Source organism: Macaca mulatta, chromosome 5 (genome assembly GCF_049350105.2).
Source record: "Macaca mulatta isolate MMU2019108-1 chromosome 5, T2T-MMU8v2.0, whole genome shotgun sequence".
NCBI classification, from domain to species: Eukaryota; Metazoa; Chordata; class Mammalia; order Primates; family Cercopithecidae; genus Macaca; species Macaca mulatta.
The window spans coordinates 40,127,298-40,150,660 of record NC_133410.1 but is presented as its reverse complement, the minus strand read 5'-3'; the positions used below and the strand labels follow the sequence as shown (position 1 = coordinate 40,150,660).

At 45.3% G+C, this 23,363-nt stretch overlaps 1 protein-coding gene across 29 annotated transcripts in view; it reads left to right on the top strand.

Moving 5' to 3' along the window:
• APBB2 (amyloid beta precursor protein binding family B member 2) overlaps window positions 1–23,363 on the top strand; it is a 408,181-nt gene that overhangs the window by 311,410 nt on the left and 73,408 nt on the right. For all 29 annotated transcript variants that reach the window (XM_078003304.1, XM_078003321.1, XM_078003307.1 and 26 more), the window contains 2 exons: window positions 13,512–13,658; window positions 16,406–16,533. In XM_078003304.1, coding sequence (XP_077859430.1) covers window positions 13,512–13,658; window positions 16,406–16,533 — 275 coding nt within the window. The remainder of the gene's footprint in view (window positions 1–13,511; window positions 13,659–16,405; window positions 16,534–23,363) is intronic.

Genomic DNA, 23,363 nt, shown 5'->3' with positions numbered 1-23,363 from the left:
CCATCTACATATACTCATATAGACATGCATACATGCATGTATATACACATATTTACATATATATGCATATATACCCGTGTGCACACATATACACGCATATGTACATGTATATACACACATTCTTAATAAGTGCACATGCGGGATACTCCTTTCTACCACCTCTGTTTTAGGAAACCTTAAATTTGCCAGGAGTCTGTTTGCTTATCTCAAAAATGGGAGAGAGGAGACCATGTGGCCTAATGGAAAAGACATCTCACTTTGGGTCGGAAGATTGAGGGTTCAAGTCCTTTCATGGTCAAAATGTTTCCAATGCATTGTGTGGACAGTTAAAAAAGATGCAGAGTCCCTCTTTCACTGGGTTCACTGGGTTGTGAAAATGGAACTAAATTAAGTTAGGTAACTTATAATAAAGCACCTGTGGTTACATCAGAACGCTTTAAATGGAAGTTTCCTTCCTGGTTGTTGAAACTCTGAAATCCCCTTAACTAAGTACTGGTGGGAATTTTTTTTGTTTTTTTTTTTTTTTTTTTTTTTGAGACAGGTTTCACTCTGTCACCCAGGCTGGAGTGCAGTGGCGCACCTCAGCTCACTGTAGCCTCTGCCTCCCAGGTTCAAGCGATTTTCCTGCCTCATCCTTTCACTTCCGCCTTACCTCCTGTAGCTGGCACTACAGGCATGCGCCACCATGCCCAGCTAACTTTTAAATTTTTTGTAGAAACAGGGTCTTGCCATTTTGCCCAAGCTGGTCTCCAACTCCTGGGCTCAAGCAGGAGCCACCTCAGCCTCCCAAAGTGCTAGGATTATAGGTGTGAGCCACTGTGCCCAGCTGAGAATGCTTTTAAGTTAACAATGAATACTTAGAAACCATGCTTAGAATACATTGAAGACATTATTTCATTGCCGTGCAAAAATGTGTATCTTGTGTCTTAAAAGGAAAGCATGTTGATGTCATGACTTTAATGCTACACAAATGTATGCCTTAAATTAGAAGCCAAATCCAGGCCCCTCCAGGACAGTGGCACCCTCCCCAGCTCCAGCATGGCCTCAGACCACTGACCTTTGTCAAACTCATTCCCCCTTCCCCACTCGAGCCACATGAGGGGTCAGGAAGGTGTCTAGGCTGCTGCTCTGGACCATCGTACCCTTACCAAAGAGATCCCTTAGTGCAGAGGAGTGAGGAGCTTTGGCTTCCCCTGAATAAGCGTGAGGAAGCAAAGATTCCCCAGCAATAGCTAAAGTAGATGCCGAATCTCATCTCAGCCCCCACTGGAGTGAGACTGCCTTCGTGCATTCTCTCTAGCACATCAGTGGTTCCTATAAATCTCGACATGATTGCTTTTCTCAAGGTTGCTTTGTGGCAAGTCTGCAAGTGCTTTCTCTGACAGAGAGGACGTTAGGAATAGACATCGCAGGCAGGAGCTGACTTGGGAATGGCCCAGGGGAGAACAAGTGAAGATGCATCTGCTTTGAAAGAATCCTTTCATTTTCTTTTAAGGACTTGAAATCAGGGACGCTTTACATCCCGGGATCTCGCACGGCTCCGTGCTGTGTGTGAAGGATTGTGAGGCCGCTGCTCAACTGCGTTGCCTCTTTCCCCTTCCTTGCGTCAAATAATGTAGCATTCATTTTGTGTGACTGCGTGTGCACTGGGTGTTTCCCAGCTGCAGGGGATGGGGTTAGTGTTCCTGGCCCTGTGAGCAGAGACAGAGGTGACCTGGGCTGGGAACCGCCCTTCACGAAGGGACTAGCCAGTAGTGGGTGGCGGGCAGGCAAGGAGATGGATATCGTGGGCGATATTTTAATTATGGGTCAATCCTTAGTGCCTGGCACGTGGTAAGTGCTGCATGGGGTTAGCTATGATTATGACCATCCTCTTTGTAGAAGGGCCTGTCAGAAGTTAACATCAGGGGAGCTTTTCCAGTTATGTGTCTTGCTCTGAAAAATAGGAAGGGGGAAAGTTAAGTAAATGGCACTAGTGGGCCCAGGGCCTCAAAGGGCCATGCATCGTGTTTTCTGCCTGAGTGCTCACTGTGTTGTAGACAGTCCGGGAAAATGGCAGAAACAGCTAAAGCGCTCACGGGGACCAGTGTAGAAATGCTCTCTGGGTCCTCCCTGGCCACCGTGGTCTCTGCCATGCTGAATAATGAATCACACTGATTCCTTGCTTCAGCCCGATGGAGAACTGGGTCAAGCTTCACTCCAGAGAATCCCCAGACACCTCTCTGGCAGAACCCACTAACATCTTAGATTTGAAAAGCATTTCAGTATTTCCAAAAAAAAGCAATAGCAAAGCCTAGTTATATTTCAAACCGTACACATAATGACGGTGATCTCCTCTCTTCCTGCCTGTAATGACCACAAATGCCGGTTTACTAAAGACTTCTCTATTACGGAGGCAACATCCAAGAGGTATTTTGAACCTTGAAAAGCTTGCATATTTTTTTGTATGGACTCTGTGAAAGTTGTTTTAGGTCACAGTCCTTTGCTCACTGACTACCTTATTTATTTATTTATTTATTTATTTATTTATGAGATGGAGTCTCACTCTGTCGCCCAGGCTGGAGTTGCAGTGGCGCCATCTCGGCTTACTGCAACCTCCGCCTCTCAGGTTCAAGCAATTCTCCTGCCTCAGCCTCCCAAGTAGCTTGCACTACAAGCTTATGCTACCACACCGTGCTAATTTTTGTATTTTTAGTAGAAATGGGGTTTTGCCATGTTGGCCAGGCTGGTCTCAAACTCCTGACCTCAAGTGATCTGCCTGCCTCAGCCTCCCAAAGTCCTGGGATTACAGGAGTGAACTAATGCACCCGGCCCAGCTGCCTTATTTCTCAGTGAAACCTGGGCGGTGAAAAGACCCTGGGCTGCAGGCAGAAATCAGACCCGTTGCTGTTTCTACTGGCTGCAGTAACTGTGGGAGATGACAGAGGGCTCTTCTTAACTCTTAGGGAAATATCACAAAACATGGGCTATCAAATATAACAAATGTACCCTAAGTGTACATTATTCTGTCCACCAATGTGAAATAAATAGTATGTGGGCCATATGATTATTAAAAAGGTTCTTCTTCATAGTCACATATAGCAGGAATACATGGCTTTTTTCCACCTGACCCCCAGAAAACAGATAGAAAAGGTCTCCATAGAGCAGCTCTGCAGCATAGGCAGCAGCCAGGATCACCATGTTCCTAGGATCTAGCAAGACAGGCTGGAATCCCATATCCTGCAGTGGTGTGTGTATCCTCCCCAAAACCCTGCCAGTTCCCTGTGGCTTCTATTTCTCTCATGTTGAATCCCTGTTCTCTACATTGAAACTTTTGCATGTTCCTTTTTCTCTGCCAACGTTCTCCTTTAATTCCCCTGACAACATCAGCCATCTCTGTAAGAGGCCCTTTGCTGGTGCATCAAGGATAATATCAGAGGGACTTACACCAAAATCAGTGTCTTGCATTTTTTTTTTTTTTTTTTTTTTTTTTTTGAGATGGAGTCTCGCTCTGTTGCCCAGGCTGGAGTGCAGTGGCACGATCTCGGCTCACTGCAACTTCTGCCTCCTGGCTTCAAGCAAGTCTCCTGCCTTAGCCTCCCGAGTAGCTGGGATTACAGGCGCCTGCCACCACGCCCAGCTAATTTTTGTAGTTTTTTTAGTAGAGATGGAGTTTCACCATGTTAACCAGGCTGGTCTCAAACTCCTGACCTCAGGTGATCTGCCCACCTTGGCCTCCCAAAGTGCTGGGATTACAGGCGTGAGCCACTACACCCGGCCCATTTTTTAATTTTATTATTGCTTTTTTTAGAGATGGAGTATCGCTCTCTCACCTAAGCTGTAATAAAGTGGCTTGATCCTAGCTCACTGCAGCCTCGAACTCCTGAGCTCAAGTGATCCTCCCACCTCAGCCTCTCTAGTAGCTGGGATGACAGGTATGCACCACTGTGCCTAGCTAATTAAAAAAAAATTTTTTTACAGACCATGTCTCACTTTGTCACCCAGGCTTGTCTTGAACTCCTGGCCTCAAGTGATCCTCCTGCATCAGCCTCCCAAGTAGTTGGGATTATAGGCATGAGCACAATCCACTGTGCCTGGCCAGTTTTTTGTATTAAAAATTGGGTGTTGGGTCCAGTGGGGTGGCTCACGCCTGTAATCCCAGCACTTTGGGATGCCAAAGTGGGAGGATCACTTGGGCTCAGAAGCTTGAAACCAGCCTGGGCAACATGGCGAGATCTTTACTCTACAAAAAATAAAAAATTAGCAGAGTGTGGTGGTGGATGCCTGTAGTCCCAGCCACTTGGGAGGCTGAGGTGGAAGGATTGCTTGAGCCTGGGAGGTCAAGGCTGTAGTGAGTCATGATTGTACCACTGTACTCTAACCTCGGTGACAGAGTGAGACCCTGTCTTAGAAAAGAAAAAAAAAAACCTGGGTCAGACTTTCTCACCTTCACAAGTCATTCAGTCCTGCCTGTCGGCTCAACTGCCAGCCACCTGGAAGTTGTGCAGCCCTTTCTTGCCCCTCCCTACTTCCCTGTACCCGTTTCTTCTGTTCACCCTTAAATTCCTGATCATTTCCACTGTAGAGCCATTTAACCGTTTTCCTCATCCACTAACCAAAAGCGGACTGTGATGCTAACTAGAAAGCTTTTGCTAGCCCTGATGTGTATACACACATAAAATACGTGTTGATGTCTTGACAAGTGAGCACTCTGCTATCTAACTCTCTTAAAGTACAGTAAATCTATACTTAACATTATTAGTGAGTTCTCAGAAACTCCAACTTCAAGAGAAATGATGTATAAGGAAAGCAGATTTTTTTCTCATCAACATTATAGCAAAACAGCATTGAAAGAAGTTGAAGGAAACAACCTTATTCAAGGTAGGTCATTTTGCTTAAAGTCACAGTTTTTAAAATCCTATCAACGATGTTAAGTGAAGATTTACTGTACTTTGTATTTTTACAGCTTTTGGAAAACTGGTGAGAGCTTTGGACCATCTTTCCATCACATACACACACATAATTTTGGATATATTTTCAGGGTGTTTAGAACTTCCTGAAGCCCATCCATGGATCTCCCAGGTCCGTGAACCCTTAATAAAATCCCTGAAGTGTGTCTGGGTGTGGTGGCTCACGCCTGTAATCCCAGCACTTTGGGAGGCTGAAGTGGGCAGATCACTTGAAGTCAGGAGTTGGAGACAAGCCTGGCCAACATGGTGAAACCCCATCTCTACTAAAAATACAAAAATTTGCTGGGCATGGTGATGGGCACCTATAATCCCAGCTGCTCAGGAGGCTGAGGCACAAGAATCGCTTGAACTTGGGAGGCGGAGTTTGCAGTGAGCCGAGATCGTACCACTGCACTCCAGCCTGGGAGACAGAGAGAGACTCAGTCTCAAAAACAAAACAAAACAAAAAAGCCAGGCTCATGCCTGTAATACCACAGCACTTTGAGAGGCCGAGATGGGTGGATCACCTGAGGTCAGAAGTTTGAGACCAGCCTGGCCAACATGGTGAAACCCCGTCTCTACTAAAAATACAAAAAAATAGCTGGGTGTGGTGCCGGGTGCCTGTAATCCCAGCTACTCGGGGAGGCTGAGGCAGAAGAATGGCTTGAACCTGGGAGGCAGAGGTTGCAGTGAGCCGAGATCGTGCCACTGCACTCCAGCCTGGGTGACAAGAGCAAGACTCTGTCTCCAAAAAAAAAAAAACCCTGAAGTCAGCTGATAAGATGGAGCCTGCCCTTCTGAAGAGGACAGAGCATCCCCCACCCCCACCAGGCTCTGCATCTCTCCCTGTCCCCCACCACCTAGGGGTATCCTTAGCGTTGCTCAGTCATTAATTGTAAAAACAAAACTAGATTGGTATAGCTGGCAATGATGTGTCAGGACTGGGGAATCAGAGACCTTGAGAAAATAGTGGTCACCTTTTCTCACCTATTTCCTTTGGGCCAGGCCCTTTGCAAGATTCTTAATCTAAGCCATCCCATTTCATCTTGCCAGGACCCTATGAGGTCCATCCTGTTATCCTCACAGCAACAGATGAGGAAAATGAGGCTCACCAAGATTGAGTAACCTGGGTCACACTGCTAATAAGTGGCTGACCTGAGATTTCATCCCAGAGTTAGTGGCTTGAACACCTGGGCCCCAAGCCACTCTGCTCTGGGCCCCTTCTCCCATAGTTGCACCTTACTCTTATTGATCCATGCCCATAGTGTGTGACCTTGGATGTGGCCATCAAACAAATATGCCCTTCCAGTTTTTTGAAATACTATGTAGGGCAGAGTGTTTGGTCTGTTTGGCCCATTGATAATAAGTCTCCGGTGCCTGGCATATGGTAGGTGTCATAAATATTTGTTGAATAAATGAATTAATCTGTCCTGCAAGGCTCAGCTCAATTTCATGTCTTTTAAGAAGCTGTCCATCACTAACTCTGAATTAAAAAAAAAAAAAAAAAAAAAGCCCAGGCTCAGTGGCTCACACCTGTAATCCCAGCACTTTGGGAGGCCGAGACGGGTGAATCACTTGAGATCAGGAGTTGGAGACCAGCCTGGCCAACATGGTGAAACCCTGTCTCTACTAAAAATACAGAAAATTAGCTGAGCGTGGTGGTGCATGCCTGTAATCACAGCTACTTGGGAGGCGGAGGCAGGAGAATTGCTTGAACCCAGGAGGCAAAGGTTGCAGTGAGCCAAGGCGCTGCCACTGCACTCCAGCCTGGGCAACAGAGTGAGACTCCGTCTCAGAAACAAAAAACAAAACAAAACAAAAAACTCTCCTTCCATGAGCTCCCAACCCATGCTTGTACCTCAGTGCACCTTCATGGTCCGTGCTATAGATTGCTGCTATGTGTCTGCTGTGTCACAAGCTTCTCAAGAGCAGGAACTTATCTACTCTCAGATACTCTCAGTTAACTCAGATGTATCTACAGGGAAGAAAGGACACTCATCTCTGTAGGTCCTCCAGGAACTAGTCACTCAGTAAATGTTATCAGCGCAAATACACAGTTGTTATTTTGCTATCGGATAATTTGGCTTGAATGGTAAGTAATTCCCATAGATGACTGTTAATTAGGATTACATTTGTAGTAATTTGTAGTGTTGGGCCACATTTTAGCTTTTTGATGTGAACTATTTTAGTTTTTTAACATCTGTAACTTAATGTTGTTATATGTTCTGGTACCATTTACCTTTTGGTCACTATCCCTCAACAGTCACAGAGCAGTGGCTGTGCCCTGGGTGTTGGATATGCTCCTTAGTGGACATGAGCTCATTTTACCACTGTCTTCTTTGGTCCTGTACCCCGAGGCCAACTCACCTGGCTAGAGGCAAGGCCTGTATCCCACAGCTCACTGGCTCCCGGCCCCTGGTCTCACCCCTCACTGCATCCCCTGCCCCTCCTGGTCCCTGGAGGAGATCCCCCAGTTTTTTGACAGCACGCTCTCATTTTGCTGCCTGCATTAAAGCCCAGAGGAAGGAAAAGGACAGAAACCTAGAAATTCAGCAAGGGAAAAGAGAAATGGAAGACTGGGGAAAACAAAAATCGAAATAATAGTATCTTCTGGAACCAGAGAGAACAAAGTACATACCTGCTGAGGGCCTACAATGTCCCAGCCACTTGCTCTTCTTCATTTCCTTATCACTGGTCAACTGAGTAACCTTAGATGCCTGGAGGCTGAGCATCCACCAGTTGGAATACAGTTTGAACTGAGGACCATCTGGTCATAGATACCCAGGCTTTGCTCTGTGTTCTGCTCCACAACGCACATTTTAAGGAGAGGTCCTCTGCAAAAAGATGGCTGTATTATAAAACTCAGAGATACAAGCTCCACACAAGATAAGTTTTACAACTAAGATAGGATGACTCGATTCCACTGTGGAAGAAGAGAGAACAAATGGGAGAGAAGGGGGCCCAGGTCAAAAGCTGTGTCCCTTCTGGGTCAGCCATGACCCAGATCCCTTAAATGCCCATAGTAACTAACAACAATAACAGAAGCAGCAGCAAACTTGAATTTAGCCCAGTTAATCCTCACAACATTTGATAGGTCGTTGTGAGACAAGTTATTTTTAGTACCCACGTTTTATAACGAGGACATTGAGACACAGACAGGTTAACTAACTCACCCAAGGTCAAAAATGGTAAGAGGCAGCCCTGGGATTTGAACCTAGATTTTACTTTCAATCTGAGGAACCACATAACTTTGGGTAAAGAAAGGAGCCATCTGTCTATAGCAGTGGTTCTCAAGGTGTGGCTCCCGGATCACAGCTTCAGTATCATCTGAGAGCTTGTTAGAAATAGAGACTCTTGGGTCCTAGCCAGACCTACTGAATCAGAAACTCTGGGGAAGGGGTCCAGTGTTCTCTGTGTGTGTGTTTCTTTTTTTTTTCTTTTTTTTTTTTGAGATGGGGTCTCACTCTGTTGACCTCAAGTGGTCCACCCACCTCAGCCTCCCAAAGTGCTGGGATTATAGGCATGCGCCACCGTGCCCGACCTGTTATGTGTTTTAAGAAAGCCCTCCAGGTCATATATTCATATGTATCATGGTCTACAGTATATCTCTACATGCTGGCTTTGGCTGAAATCTATTAAACTAGAGAAATCCTTAAAATCCACTAATAGAAAAGAGTAAAAGTTTATCAATAATAATAATAATAAAAGCCAGATGCTGTGGCAAATGCCTATAGTCTCAGCACTTTGGGAGGCCAAGGTGGGTGGATCACCTGAGGTCAGGAGTTTGAGACCAGCCTGGCCAACATGGTGAAACCTCATCTTTACTAAAAAGACAAAAAATTAGCAAGGCGTGATGGCACATGCCTGTAATCCCAGCTACTCAGGAGGCTGAGGCAGGAGAATCGTTTCAACCTGGGAGACGGAGGTTGCAGTGAGCTGACGCCACGCCACTGCACTCCAGCCTGCGTGAAAGAGTGAAACTCCATCTCAAAAACAATAAACAAACAAAAAATAACAATAAGCATTTGCCAAGTTTTGACTATCTGCCAGGCATGATGCTAAGCATTTTACCAGCATTATCTTCTTTAGGCCTTGCACATGCTGTAAGTATAGGTAGCATTATTATTTTACAGATGAAGAGACTGAGACTTAGAGACCTGAAGTGACTTAACCTAAAGTCACCAGCCAGAAAGCAGCAAAATGATGACTTGAATCCAGACCCCTCTGATGACACGGTTCTACCCTGAACCATTACTCTTTTGCCCTTTTGGTTAAGAATTATTGAAGAATGGGCATAAGTCAAAGTGTATATGTTGATTTTTTTTATTAACATTTTTTTTTTAAGTGGCAGATGACTTCATTAAATATTTTGAGTTCTTCCCATGCTCCAAGACAAGCCTTTATTCCCAGAACTGATTACGCCCAGCATCCCTTCCTGGGTTTAAGGGAAAGTGGTGGTGGTTATGAACCTTCCTGGCCACACGGGGGCATCACCAAACAGTGCAGGTTGCTCGTTGCTGCTCCATTCTTTGGGAAGAAGCCAAGCTGGCCCCTCGGGCCAAGCTGCATGTTCCCTGTATACCTGTTTCCTTTCACTTTGGCCACACAGAATGGGGTGAAACTCTTCAGATGAGAGACTAAATTCAAACAACAGCAGGGTTACACAAGAAAAATGACTTTAGATAAACTCACTATAGTAACATGTCAGGCTTGTATTCATCAATATGACAAAACAATTTTTTTTCTTTTTTATTTGAGACAGAGTTTTGCTCTTGTCGCTCAGGCTAGAGTGCAGTGGTGCGATCTCAGCTCACTGCAGCCTCCACCTCCCAGGTTCAAACGATTCTTTTGCCATGATTCTTTTGTCTCAGCCTCCCGAGTAGCTGGAATTACAGGTGCCCTCCTCCACACCTGGCTAATTTTTGTATTTTTAGTAGAAACGGGGTTTCACCACGTTGGCCAGGCTGGTCTGGAACGCCTATCCTCAAGTGATCCACCGGCCTTGGTCTCCAAAAGTGCTGGGATTACAGGCGTGAGCCACCACGTCCAGCAAAAACAGTATTCTTAATGTGCTTGGATGAGGTTGGGTGATTTGCATATTTTAGCCAAGAATGATACTCTTGGTGTTCAGTGAGCTGTTTAGATCAAAATTTTTGTCATCTTGGACTCCAAGGAGAGAAAACGGCCAGTGTTCTTTTTTACCTTCTTTGTCGTTACTGAATTCTTTTGAGCAGTCCTAGGTTGTAGGATGTTATAGTAGGCAGCTGGAGATGGTGGGAAAATGCATTTCTGACTTCTGGTTTGAAGAGAAGTGTCTCATAGTAACAGTACTGTCTTAGGGTTCACCCTGGCCAGGATCACTGAGATGCTGTCCTGATGGCAGCTTCTGTGGATCTTGAACCCCATTTCCACATGGGCATGCCACAGTACCCTGTCCAAGCCCCAGTTTCCATGCCAGAAGCCGAATTCACTAGAATTTTGACCAAGGTGATCATATAATTTATTGTCTAACCCAGGACACTTTTTGAGAGTAAAAGGGGCTGCTCTGAATAATCTTGCCAGAATGACAGTGATACCCCAGAACTATTGAGGGGAAAATTGGGACATGTGGTCACCCTAAAACAAATCTTTCATTTTTCTTTCTTGATTGTTCAGTTAAGAGTTATATGACACTGTATTTATTTGCTCATTCATTCAACAAATGTTCAAGTGTTTTTTACATGCTAAGTTCACTACTTATTTTCTCCTCACGAAAACCCTCTGAAGTAATTATTATTATTACTCCCATTTTTACAAACGAACAAAACTGAGGCTTGGTAAATGACTTTTCCAAGGTCCCAGTACCAGTACATCAGAGAGCTGAGATTAGAATGCAGGTCGTTCCTACTCTTGATCCACACACACTCAGAACTGTATTAAGGGCTGGGTGCAGTGGCTCACGCCTGTAGTCCCAGCACTTTGGAGGCCAAGGCAGGCCAATCACTTGAGGTCAGGGAGTTAAAGGCCAGCCTGGCCAACATGGTGAAACCCCATCTCTCCCAAAAATACAAAAATTAGCCAGGCATGGTGGTGTGCACCTGTAATCCCAGCTACTTGGAAGGCTGAGGCAGGAGGATCGCTTGAACTCAGGAGGTAGAGGTTGCAGTGAGCCGAGATCATGCTATTGCACTCCAGCCAGGGTGACAGAGCAAGAACCTGTCTTGAAACAAACAAACAAACAAACAAAAAACTGTATTGAGGTTACCAGCTGTTTATCCAGCCCTCTTTATCATCCTAACCCCATCTGACATTGTCCCCCCATGAAAATCTCAGAGGCATATAACAAAGTAGTTAAGTGTAGGAGCCCAGAAGCCAAACTGCCCAGGTTTGAATCCTGGATCTGCCACTTACCAACTCTGTGCTGCACCCAGTTTCCTCATGTATAAAATGGGTACAGTAACTTAGTATCGACCTCAAAGGGTTGGGGTGAGGACTGACTGAGTTAATACTTTTGACGTTTGAATAGAGGTGGTAGGAGACAAGGTTGGAATGGCAGGCCAGGGGAGTCAACTGGGACACTGTGATTTTACTGACTAGGGCCTGGGTTGGGAACCGACATGGGAGAGAGGTTAGTGGGCTGCACAGCACTTTCTGGAGAAACAGCAGGGCCTGGGCACTTAGGGGTCAGACTGGCAAAATCATGCATTTTCATAAAGCAGCACATTTGGTGGGGTGCTTCTGTGGAATATCCAACACATCCACCTGGAGAAACACACTTTGGCCTGAGACTGAGGGAGCAGAGCTGCAGAGGGGCAGGCAGACCAGGCAAGACCTGGCCAGCCCTGAATTGGCCACAGCCAGCTCTGGCACCCGGGACCTCCTCTTCACCATCAGGCTGGTTCCCTGCAGTGTGTACACGTGCAGAACCTTTCCCCAAGACTCGGACTCCTGAGTAGCTTCTGTGGTCGTCACGGGGACTGCCTTCTTTTTTTGGTTTCTTTGTGAAAGGCACCTTGCGCACCATCAGCAGAGTGGCCGCTGAGGTGGTCGCATAGCTTTCTCCTCTATCTAGGACCTGAGGATCAGCGCAGTGTTTGCTTAAATGGACTGTTTTGTCTTTGATACTTTGGTGAGTTTTTTTTCCCCTGACAAAGTATGATCAGCTACTCAGGAAGGGGGTGCCTGGTCTGCGCACGGTGACTGGAAGAGGGAAGGTGGCACTAGACCGAATGTGATCACTTTAGGACACTTTGCTGCATTTCTTCATTTGGTTATGAAGCTCGCATTTGGAAACTTTAAAAGCTGTTCTTCGAGAGCCAGTCTGTTGGCTCCCAAGGAAGGGTGCCTCCACGTCTGCCTTTCGGGGAAGGTGGCCTCTGCAACTGCTGGACAGCTTGCATGGGATCAGGGGTGCAGAGAGGGATGAGGGACCCAGCTCAGGCACGCGGCAACCCTGGTGATCACCGGCAAGGCAAACGCTGTAGCCAAGTCACCCTCACATGCGCTGGGAAGTTTTTTCTTCATACGTCTTTGGATTTTTTACTTGTTATAATATGCAGCATATAGTACTTTTTTAATTAAAGGGAAAAATTGAATTACAGAACTTTAAAAAAAAGAGAGGTAGTATGATCTTAAAGTATCTCTAAGTGATACAAGAATAAATGGTTTTAAAAGCACGAATCTGTCAATTCTGCAAGCACTTCGGCATGTAAAGATTCCCTTGTCACGCTGTAGGACCTGACACACTTATTTGTTATCATGAGTGGATACTTTTTTCCTCATTTTGCTGCCTTTCTGGGTATTAGAGAAAACATCTTGCTTCTCTGTTATTAGAAACAAGTGCCTAACATGTATTTAATTCATTCTGTCTCCACCGTTTCTAGGTGCTTACCAAATAACAGATTTCATGGGGTTGCATTTCTCACTATTTAAAAAACTGCCTTGTAAGAGGTATCAGGAGCTTAGAAATTTTTGTATCCAAATTTTTGTAATATAAGCCCTATACTTATATTTCTGGTAATCTATTCTTTTTGTTTGTTTGTTTTTGATATGAAGTCTCGCCGTGTCTCCCGGGCTGGAGTGCAATGGTGCCAACTTGGCTCACTGCAACCTCCGCATCCTGGGTTCAAGCGATTCTCCTGGCTCAGCCTTCTGAGTAACTGGAGTTACAGGCACCCGCCACCAAGACTGGCTGATTTTTGTATTTTTAGTAGAGACGGGGTTTCGCCATGTTGGCCAGGTTGGTCTCAGACCCCTGACCTCAGGTGATCCACCCACCTCAGCCTCCCAGAGTGCTGGGATTACAGGCGTGAGCCACCGCACCTGGCCTGCTTCTAGTAATCTATTCTAAGGAAGAAATCTGAACACATGCACACGTCAGGCAAAAAGATATTTGTCACTACATTTTTTTAAATAGCAAAAAGTAGTTACCATTTAATTTCCAGCAGTAGAGGATTTGTTAACTCAATTAGATGATTGAACATAATGAAGCAAATAAAAGTGCATTAAGTGTAGTACCTTGTAGTTGTGGGAGGGGAGTAGTGTAAACTGGTATGATTGGCCAAACCATGGAGTGACTTCCTGTCCTCTTACTCTATCTTCCAGTGTTTTGCTGTGCGTTCTCTGGGATGGGTAGAGATGGCAGAAGAAGACCTCGCCCCCGGTAAAAGTAGTGTTGCGGTCAACAACTGCATCAGGCAACTTTCCTATTGCAAAAATGACATCCGAGACACGGTCGGGATTTGGGGAGAGGTAAGTGGCGCGGAGAATGATGTCCGGCAGGCTGTTTGCGTTCTCCTGTGTTTCAGGAAGCCCCACAGCTCGGTGATGTGGTCCTAAGGGGCTCCGAGGTGTTTTTCAGGTGTCTTTTCCCATGAATGCAGGAAGTGTAGGCATGGTGCCCCCGCGTGACTGATCCCTCAGCACTGCCAGATCCCAGTGAGGACTGGGGCCTGGAGAGAGAGCGTTTCTCAGTAGCTAAGTGACACAGATTTATGGGTGAGCATTAGGGACCCAGAACTCCCCTAAACATGCCTGCAAAATGGGATGGGCCAGTCTGTAAGAGCAGTTTTGCAGACTGAAAGAAGGACCCATATTCTCAAAGGGAAGGTGACTTCCACACATACACACAAAAATGTTGATGCTTCTACTCTAAAAGTTGACAAATTATCCTTTTATAACATTCTTCTTTACTTACGTTCTGAGGAATCAACATTATACATGAATTGTGGAATTGATATTTATATATTTCTCCCTTTTAACAGAGTGATTACGTTTTGAAATGTTAGTTGAGATAATTTCAGAAAGGAAAGAAGTAAGTACAGATACCAAATGTGTATAAAACTCACATCAAACCAGAAAAGCTGTATTCCTGGTGTGCCCGAGACCTGTAGAAAAAGCATTTTGGGAGCATCTTGGAATAGTGTTTGCTACATGAATAGATGCTGTTCTCTCTGCTTCTAGTGAACAGAGCAGTGGTTGAAAAGTTTGCTTTTTGGTTGAGCTGACTGGAACTCCACTCACATTTTCTCCTAGCAGCACGTCTCAATGGGAGGTAGGTTTCCAAGCCTTTCCATGGTGGAGTTTATCTGCCTTAAAGTGGAGCTGAATCACTGCATTGCCAAGCTGACTTTTAGATTCCAGGCATAAGGGAGAACTGGAAGAATTTTCTTCCATCCAAGAAAAGCCATTTAGACTCTTCTGTTGTTTGACTTTGCTGTCCTCTCTCACTGCATTATCTCCCATCCAAATACCCAAGCATGGCTGCGCATGGTGGCTCATGCCTGTAATCCCAGCACTTTGGGAGGCTGAGGCAGATGGATGACCTGAGGTCAGGAGTTCGAGATCAGCCTGGCCAACATGCTGAAACCCCGTCTCTACTACAAATACAAAAATTAGCCGGATATGGTGGCATGCATCTATAGTCCCAGCTACTCGAGAGGCTGAGGTAGGAGAATCACCTGAACCTGGGAGGCAGAGGTTGCAGTGAGCCAAGATCATGCCATTGAACTCCAGCCTGGATGACAAAGCAAGACTCCATCTCAAAAAAAAAATAAAGACCAAAACCCAGGCCTGTGTTTCCACCAAATTCTCCACCTGTTTTCTCTCTCCTTCAGTCAAAAATGCTGTTCCTTCTTGGCCAGGATTTACAAGGAAGGTGGTTGTGATTTATACTAACATGTGAATGACTGACCTTTAGAGGAGCCGTAGGTCTAAGGCAGCATGCTCCAGGCTGTGTGAATCTGTTTCACCACAATAGTCGACACGAGTTGTGTTTTCTGCCAGTGCTTTCATCCGTAAATGGCTTAGCTGCTCTTGGGGGAAGATTTGAGACCAGGCTGGATCTCAGCTGTAGACACAGGCCACAGCTTCAACACTGGCTGACAGAGGCACCAAGATACCTATCTCTGCCTCCCTGAGCATTAGAGCTCTATTTCACTCTGAGAATGTTTGGTGGGAAACTAAAACGTTGTTCCCAAAAACTATACCAGAAAGCAGTTTATCTGTTTCACTTTGAGATTTGAAGACCTACCAAGAAGCCTCACTGTTCTGCCAAGCCAGATCTTCCATCATCAGTGCCATAGCATCTAGATGACCTTGAGGAGAGAGAGTGTTTCAGCTGTGCAACAGTTATTTAATGATGTCCTAAAATTATGCCTGGGAGATTGCAGGGGGAATCAGTAGTCTGGTGCTTCTGCCCACAGAAAGCCAACACAGGTGGGGAGATGGGACACCGGAGTGTAAGACTCCGAAGGACAGCGCAGGAGTTGAGAAACCTGGGTGTTCCCCCATGCTGGGATCCCAGCAGCACCCACAGGTTCTGTGTCAGACCTTGAGCAAGTTACTTAAACCTTCATTGTCAGTTTCCCCAACTGCCAACTGGTGATAGTAACAATCCAAGCCCTCAGAGGGCAATTTAGAGAGATCGTGAGCCAGTGCACCTTAAGCATGTGGCCTAATGTAGTCATTTAAATGTTAGCCATCGTTAGTGCTGAGAAATGTCACGAAGCTGTGCCTGCTGTCTGCCGGGCAGACCACACAGCTAGGAAGTGGTGTAAAAGCCGAGAAGCAGCAGGTATCATTGTGGGTCTGGAAAGGCCGTCGAGGGGATGCCTGGTAGGACCTGGCCAGAAGAATGGGGAGAGGGGGTTCTAAGAGTTTGATGGGCACAGAATTAGTGAAAGACTAAATTCTCCAGGGAACCCACCATTAGCCTTTTGTCATAAAGATTCAGAAGTGTAAATAAATTTAAGAGCAGCCTGGAAAGCAGGATGGGAGCACATTTCAGAGGACTCAGAGAGGGAGAGAGAAATTGGGTGTATGACAGGAAGCTGGAAGACATCAATATTCTTGTCCAGAAAGGAAATTTCTTGGGCAGACAAGTTACAGACCGCAGGGTGACTTCTTTTGGTGGCTGATACAGCGTTCCTGGATGCCACATGCAATTAGGCTTTCCAGCCTGCATGAGAAAGACAGCGTGTTTTCTCATTGTGTCCCAGGGGAAAGACATGTACCTGATCCTGGAGAACGACATGCTCAGCCTGGTGGACCCCATGGACCGCAGCGTGCTGCACTCGCAGCCCATCGTCAGCATCCGCGTGTGGGGCGTGGGCCGCGACAATGGCCGGTGAGTCCCCAGGTGGGGCAGTCCGGGTCACCTCACCCGTGTCCCTGTCCTAGCTGAACACCAAAGCATAGTCTCGCAGCATTTCACCGAATACGAAACTCGTGTAGCCTCTGTATAGAAATGTACAAAATGAAAGCGTGTCTCTAGTTCCCTGCCTCTTAAAGCCTCCACACTGCTTCCCTTCCTGGCTTCTGTGTCTCAAATCTTTTGTCAATTCTGACCCTGATCCTGCCTTCCAATTCTGCATGTTTCTCCTCCTGACCCTCCTCATTCAACCAAGTTTCCAACCCAGGCCATCTGAACCCCTTTTTCCCCTCCTCTCTGCAGTCTTTTTAAAATTAATTCCATTTCATTCAGTTGAGTCTCAGCCATTTCAGAGGCCCTCCTGCTGCTGTTTTCTTCATCAAGGGCTTACTTGAAGGGGGACGTTGCACAGCCTTTCATCACAAGCCTCAGGTCATTAAATCATGATATCAGGAATTTCCGGGGTTTGGGATTGGCTAAACTATTTTTAACACTGGAAAGGTCTGGTCTTATCAAAATTCCATTTGATGTATATTTTTCTGAAATCCTACTGAAAAGACGTTATTTATAAGAAATGAATCTTAGATGTGTTACGAATTTTCTGTTCTCCAGGATGATTGGAAACAAGGAGTTCCGATTTTCAAGTGCATATTTTAATAAAGTAGCAGTTATACAGACTTTATACTCAGAGACCATTGTTAAGTAATTGGTCTACATTAAATGCAGTTAATTCTTAAATTATAGTCAATCTTTGGCAATTCCCAAGGTACTAGAGCATCTCCTAGCATTTAGGGATGAGCTATACGATGATAGCTTGTTATTGCTTTGTTGAAAATGGACAAGAGCATTGCAAAAGAGGATAAAAATCCCAGACAACAGAGAGCGGCTCTCCTGAGCTTATGGTTCCATTTCTGAACATTCTGCTTTTTTATTGAGTCATTTGGTCTCTCTAATGGGGGTGTCGTCTACCTGGGCTTATGACAGCCTTTGTCAACCAACGCTGGGCATTAGTACGTTTGATTCAGTTCCAAGTCCTAAACCAGAAAGGAAGGATTATGGCCAAGTATTCATCAGTTAAAGAATAAGCATTTATGCTGGAACTAGACGTGAGAAATGGTCTGCAAAAGAGAGAGCTAAAGTGTCTTTCTTCTCACTGCCGATTGGATAAGCCTTCCTGGGAGCGCAGTTGCATCTTTGAGCTTTTCTAACGTAGTAGTGAATGATGACAGCTGGGCCAGGTGCTTTGGGGGAATGGGTGGATGGATTATGTGCACACACCTGTCATTCCCTTGCTTGCCAGAGCTGTAGCCCTGGAGAGATGCATGGATTAATTTTACAAGGAAGCTCTCTGGTGATGTTTGGTCATCATTAAAAACATTTAGCTTTGGTGGAAGGCCCTGGGTATAAGATGCTTGAGCTTTTCCTGGTTCCTGTCCTCCATGTTTGTTTTTAAGGCAGGAACCAAGGTGTGGAGCTCGTTACATTACATACGTGTACAAGTGGATGAGCTTGGGTTTTCTTAAGGTCAGATTGTCAGTGGTTTGTATTGATGAGGTTTTCAGCTCACCCTAACTCTTTAAAGTAAGGCCAAATGCTACATGTCTGGAAGGAAACAAATGATTCAAACTCCATTTGACAAAATTATTCAAGTTTTCTGAACCTCAGTTCTCTCATCTGTGAAGTGAGGATCATAATAAGGACCACAATACATACGTATATGTGCATGTGTATGTATGCAGTAATCGGTTCAGTGATGGGGACATGACAGGTGCTTAATGAATGTTAGCCCTTGACTTTTAAACACATGCTAGCAGATGCAGCTAATGACATGGCTTCCTTTTAAAGACAGTGGAGGTTGGAGAGGAGTCAGACCTCAGGGAGACTTGAAGTACACTTGATCATGTGATCTAGAGGATGAGAGGCTGTTCCAGACCCTAATGAGTTCAGTTGTCCCACAAAGCAGGAAGAGCTTCCCACTCCCACTCCCTGATGAAATCAGTGTGAATTAGGTTACATTGCCTTGGTTATGGCTTTGAAACGTGGGCTGTATTACTCATGTTCTTATTCTCACTCAGTGTTAGCAGATGAGTGTAATTTAGAACTACACTCAGGGCTCCACATAGCTATCAGGACCTCAGCGAGATCATGGGACGGTTCCACATAGCCAACAGGACCTCAGCGAGATCATGGGAAGGTTCCATATAGCTAGCAGGACCTCAGCAAGATCATGGGACGGTTCCACATAGCTAGCAGGACCTCAGCAAGATCATGGGATGGTTCCACATAGCCAACAGGACCTCAGCGAGATCATGGGACGGTTCCACGTAGCTAGTAGGACCTCAGCAAGATCATGGGAGGGTTCCGCATAGCTAGCAGGACCTCAGCAAGATCATTGGAGAGTTCCATATAGCTAACAGGACCTCAGCGAGATCATGGGACGGTTCCACGTAGCTAGTAGGACCTCAGCGAGATCATGGGACGGTTCCACATAGCTAGTAGGACCTCAGCGAGATCATGGGACGGTTCCACGTAGCTAGTAGGACCTCAGCAAGATCGTGGGGTTGTGGGTGCCTTCAGCCGGATCGGCATGGAAACAGCAAATTTTAAAAGTGTGTTTGCCAGTGAAAGGTTCGATTTCTCCCCATTGATCCCCTGAGTTTCCATTCCCCAGAAGAAGGGGCCTTTGTACTCCTGCTTTTTTTACTTTCCTTTGCTTTTGATTCCTTTTTTTTTCTTTAACAGCAATTTACAAGAGCAAATTCAATTTGTAATGTTGCAAAGGAAAGGAGTTTTCACTTTGCATGAATAAAACATAAAAGTATTTCATTTTGCTCACGAAAAACGAGCCCATTTTGCATTCTCTTTTGTAACTTTCCTTGCTGAGAAAGTAGAATCTCTTCGGGGATTTCTTGATGTGGTTAAAATGAATGAGAGAAGTATGTATTATGCCAGACATGAAGGGCACAAAATCTTTCTGCAAATCCAGAGTGCTTCGCTGAGCCACGTAATTTCAGAAATTATCAAAGTATTTTGGATGTAACATTTTTTTACGGCTTTCAAGTGGTTTTGATTTGCTTGGAAGAAATTCCCTCGGGAATGAGTTTACTTTGCATGAGGAGGGGATCGGCTCTGACACCCCCACTAAACCCCAGGGTTGAGTTGGAGAGACCTTTTATTATGAACAGCACGAGAAGTTGAGTCACATTGGATACCGGTCTTCTGTGGGGTTTTGGTTGTCACATGACTAGGCTGAAGTCTTTGTCTTCTTGAGAGCCATGTCTATCTTTATTACGGTGTTTCGTGGGGACCATTTGCTTTATTGCCTGGTAGAGTGAGGGCTGCCCCCTCTTTCTTGGCCATAGTTGACTTTTGTTCCCTTTGATCAGTGAGGTAAATGTCATGGCCCCTAGAGACGGAGACTGGGGAAAGGGGTTTCGTGAGCTTTGTCTTTCCAATCCAGTTCAGCCCCAGGAGCCACCCAGGTTTGCCTGCTTTCCTCCTGCCCGCTATGCAAAGGAGGACGTATGCAGGTGTGTGCACTGGGCCTTAGAGGTGGCATTTCTGCCCTTGGCGACTGAGGCCAATGACCGAATGCTTCCTTTCATCTTGTCTCTGTGGGCCTGCCAGGCTACTGTCCCAAAGGTGAGTTGGGAGGGATGTCCCCACCCAGTTTCAGGGACCTATGCTAGCTTCCAGCCTCAGCGTTCTTCTTATTCACTCAGACCCTGGCAAGCACCTTCCTCCTTATTTTTTTGCAGAAGTACCAAAACCAAGCAAACATAATTTCTTTTTTTTTTCCTTTTTGAGACAGAGTTTCATTCTTGTTCCCCAGGCTGGAGTGCAATGGTGCAATCTCAGTTCACTGCAGCCTTTGCCTCCTGGGTTCAAGCGATTCTCCTGCCTCGGCCTCCCAAGTAGCTGGGACTACAGGTGCCTGCCACCACGCCTGGCAAATTTTTTGTATTTTTAGTAGAGACAGGGTTTCACCATGTTGGCCAGGCTGGTCTTGAACTCCTGACCTCAGGTGATCTACATGCCTCGGCCTCCCAAAGTGCCGGGATTACAGGTGTGGGCCACTGTGCCCAACGCAAACATAATTTCTGAACACAGGGAACTTGGAACAGGGACTCCCCTCTTGCCTTGTGGTTGGCATAGGCTTATCTTCTGGGTAGGGGCACAGAGATCCTTGTGTACTTCACCAATATGCCCTAGAGTCTGCTAATCCAGCTGTTTCCCATAAGAAATGAAAATGATTATTGTCAGAGGGTTTCAGACCCCATAAATGGCATGTTTCCAAGAGGCTTCCGTATCAGTGTACCATGAGGATTAATCAGGTAAGATGTTCATGGTTTTCCCTTGAGAAAAAAAAAAAAAAGATACTATAGTCACTTGGGAAACTGAGTTAAACTAAGTACACTGGGACCTCTCAGAGGTTTTCCTATGCTGAGATGGACTAGGACTCTGCAAAAAAGCATTTCCCAGTCTTGTTTGGAACCTTTTCCTTGGTGGAAACACAATCACATGGAATACACTTCAGGAAATACCACTCTCGTTAGTAAATTCATTCATTTAAATTTGTGGCAACATTAAAGTGCTCTTTTTGATTATTAAGAAAAATAGGAATTACTTTTAATGAATATTATAAGTGGAGACCCCATTGGGCCTGCTCTAATGAGGATAAAATGTCTTCATAATGAATAGCAACTATGAGAAATACACTCACCCATCCAAACTCAAAGAATGGACTTAGAGGCATGAAGAACAGTGAAAGTGAGACTTTTTAATAACAGTCTTGCAAGATCGGGTATCTGGTGGGCAGGCACACCTAGGATAGTCACAACAGGTAATTTATCTCCTAGCACGCCAGTCCCTCCCCCAGTTCCTCACTGGCCGAGTACTATGGGGCTACGATCTTCCTGGATGTTGCCTGAGTTTCATTATCCCCCTTGTAAGGTTATACCCCATTCCCTTCCCCACTTAATTTTCATTTCCCAATAACAAAACTTTCTTCCCTTTAATGGGCTGACTCCTCCTCTACATTGTTAGCTTATTGTGACTTTCTAGGTGCATGAGCCATGTGGTGTGTTACATTTGCAAGCAGGCTGCCAGGACTTAGATTTATCATGCCTTGAAAATGGACCATTTAAAATGTTTTCTCACACAACCATCAACAGTCATGATGTGTGCAAGTGCTTTTTAAACAGTTATTTCTTACTCAGTGTTTACCCTGCGATGTTGCTTATGCTTACAGATTGGGTAGCCAAACTTCTCTTCCTAGAAGGTGTTTAATACCTCTGTTTTCTGGTTTTGATGAACAGCTTTTAATAAAATATTTCTGTGTCATAGATTATTCATAGATTTCCAAATAAGGTTATCTTTGACTTGATTGTTTTATCTGATTATGATCTCAGGAACTTTTGTCTAAAGAATATAGTCCCCACTGTACCGAATTTTTTCTCATATTCTCTTCTAAGATATTCCCAGCTGTTTTTATCTACCAAGACCCCGGCTCAAGATGTTTTATTTCTTTTTATTTTTAGAGACAGGGTCTTGCTCTGTTGCCCAGGCTGGAGTGCAGTGGCATGATCATCACTCACTGCAGCCTCCAAATTCCTGGGCTCAAGCGATCCTCCTGCCTCAGCATCCTGAGTAGCTGGGACTACAGGTGTTTTTTTTATTTTTGTAGATACGGGTCTCACTTTGTTGCCCAGGCTGGTCTTGAACTCCTGGCTTCAAGCAGTCCTCCCACTTCAGCCTCCCAAAGTGCTGGGGTAGCAGGTGTGAGCCCCTGTGCCTGGCTAGGTTGTTTTTAAAAAGGCCTTCGTCACACGTACTTTATGTTCTCGTTTTCATGCCAGTGCTGTTCTGCTGCTTTGTTTTGACTTCTTTTGAAAACACTGCTGAATTTTGGGGAGGAGTTCAGGGATCCTGAGGAATATTGGGATTAATTATTTAGAATATGCAAAACTTTGACTCACAGGTTTTTAGATTTAAAAGGTGCTTTAGTATCAGTGTCTTTCAGTCTCTTTATTTTAGAGGTTAGGAAACTGAAGACAGAAGAGCGTGATTACCTTAGATGACCCATGTAGTTCATGGCAGAGCGAAAAACACACCCTAGGTATTTTTGCCAGCCCAAATGGGAAGCTACTCTATTAATCTTGACAAGAGATGGTGAATAGTCTAAATGTCCCAGGGTTGGCAGGGGAGGAGAGGCTGGGTCTATGTCCTAAATACTATGCTAGACAGCAGCAGGACACAGAAGGCAGTGGCATGGTCCCTATCCTTACAGTCTGGCTTCTTCATTGAGGAGATAAGACCACATGAGTGAATCGAAAGCAAAGGTGGACACACCATGTGCCTGAGGACTGCTTTTGTGGGTCCATGAGCTGAGAATAGTTTCCACATTTTCAAAGCATTAAGAAAAAGAATGGGGGACCCAGGTATGGGAACTCAGCACAGCCCAACTCTTCACAGAAAGAACATTTGAGTAATAACATACTCAGAATAGAATGAGGCGATCTTTGTAGCTGCTGTATATAGAAAGTCGTTGCGGAAAAGGCCCATTTTTTTTGGCAGTCTCTATTTCCTTTCCTAACTGTGTCTTCTACTAGCAGCATTTGGGGGTACCTGAAAGCACTGCTCAGCCTTGCTGCTGTTCCTTAGAGCTAAACTTGAGTAAGTTTTTCTTTTTTTTCAGATGGAGTTTCACTCTCGTTGCCTAGGCTGGAGTTCAGTAGCATGATCTCGGCTCACTGCAACCTCAGCCTCCCAGGTTCAAGTGATTCTCCTTCCTCAGCTTCCCAAGT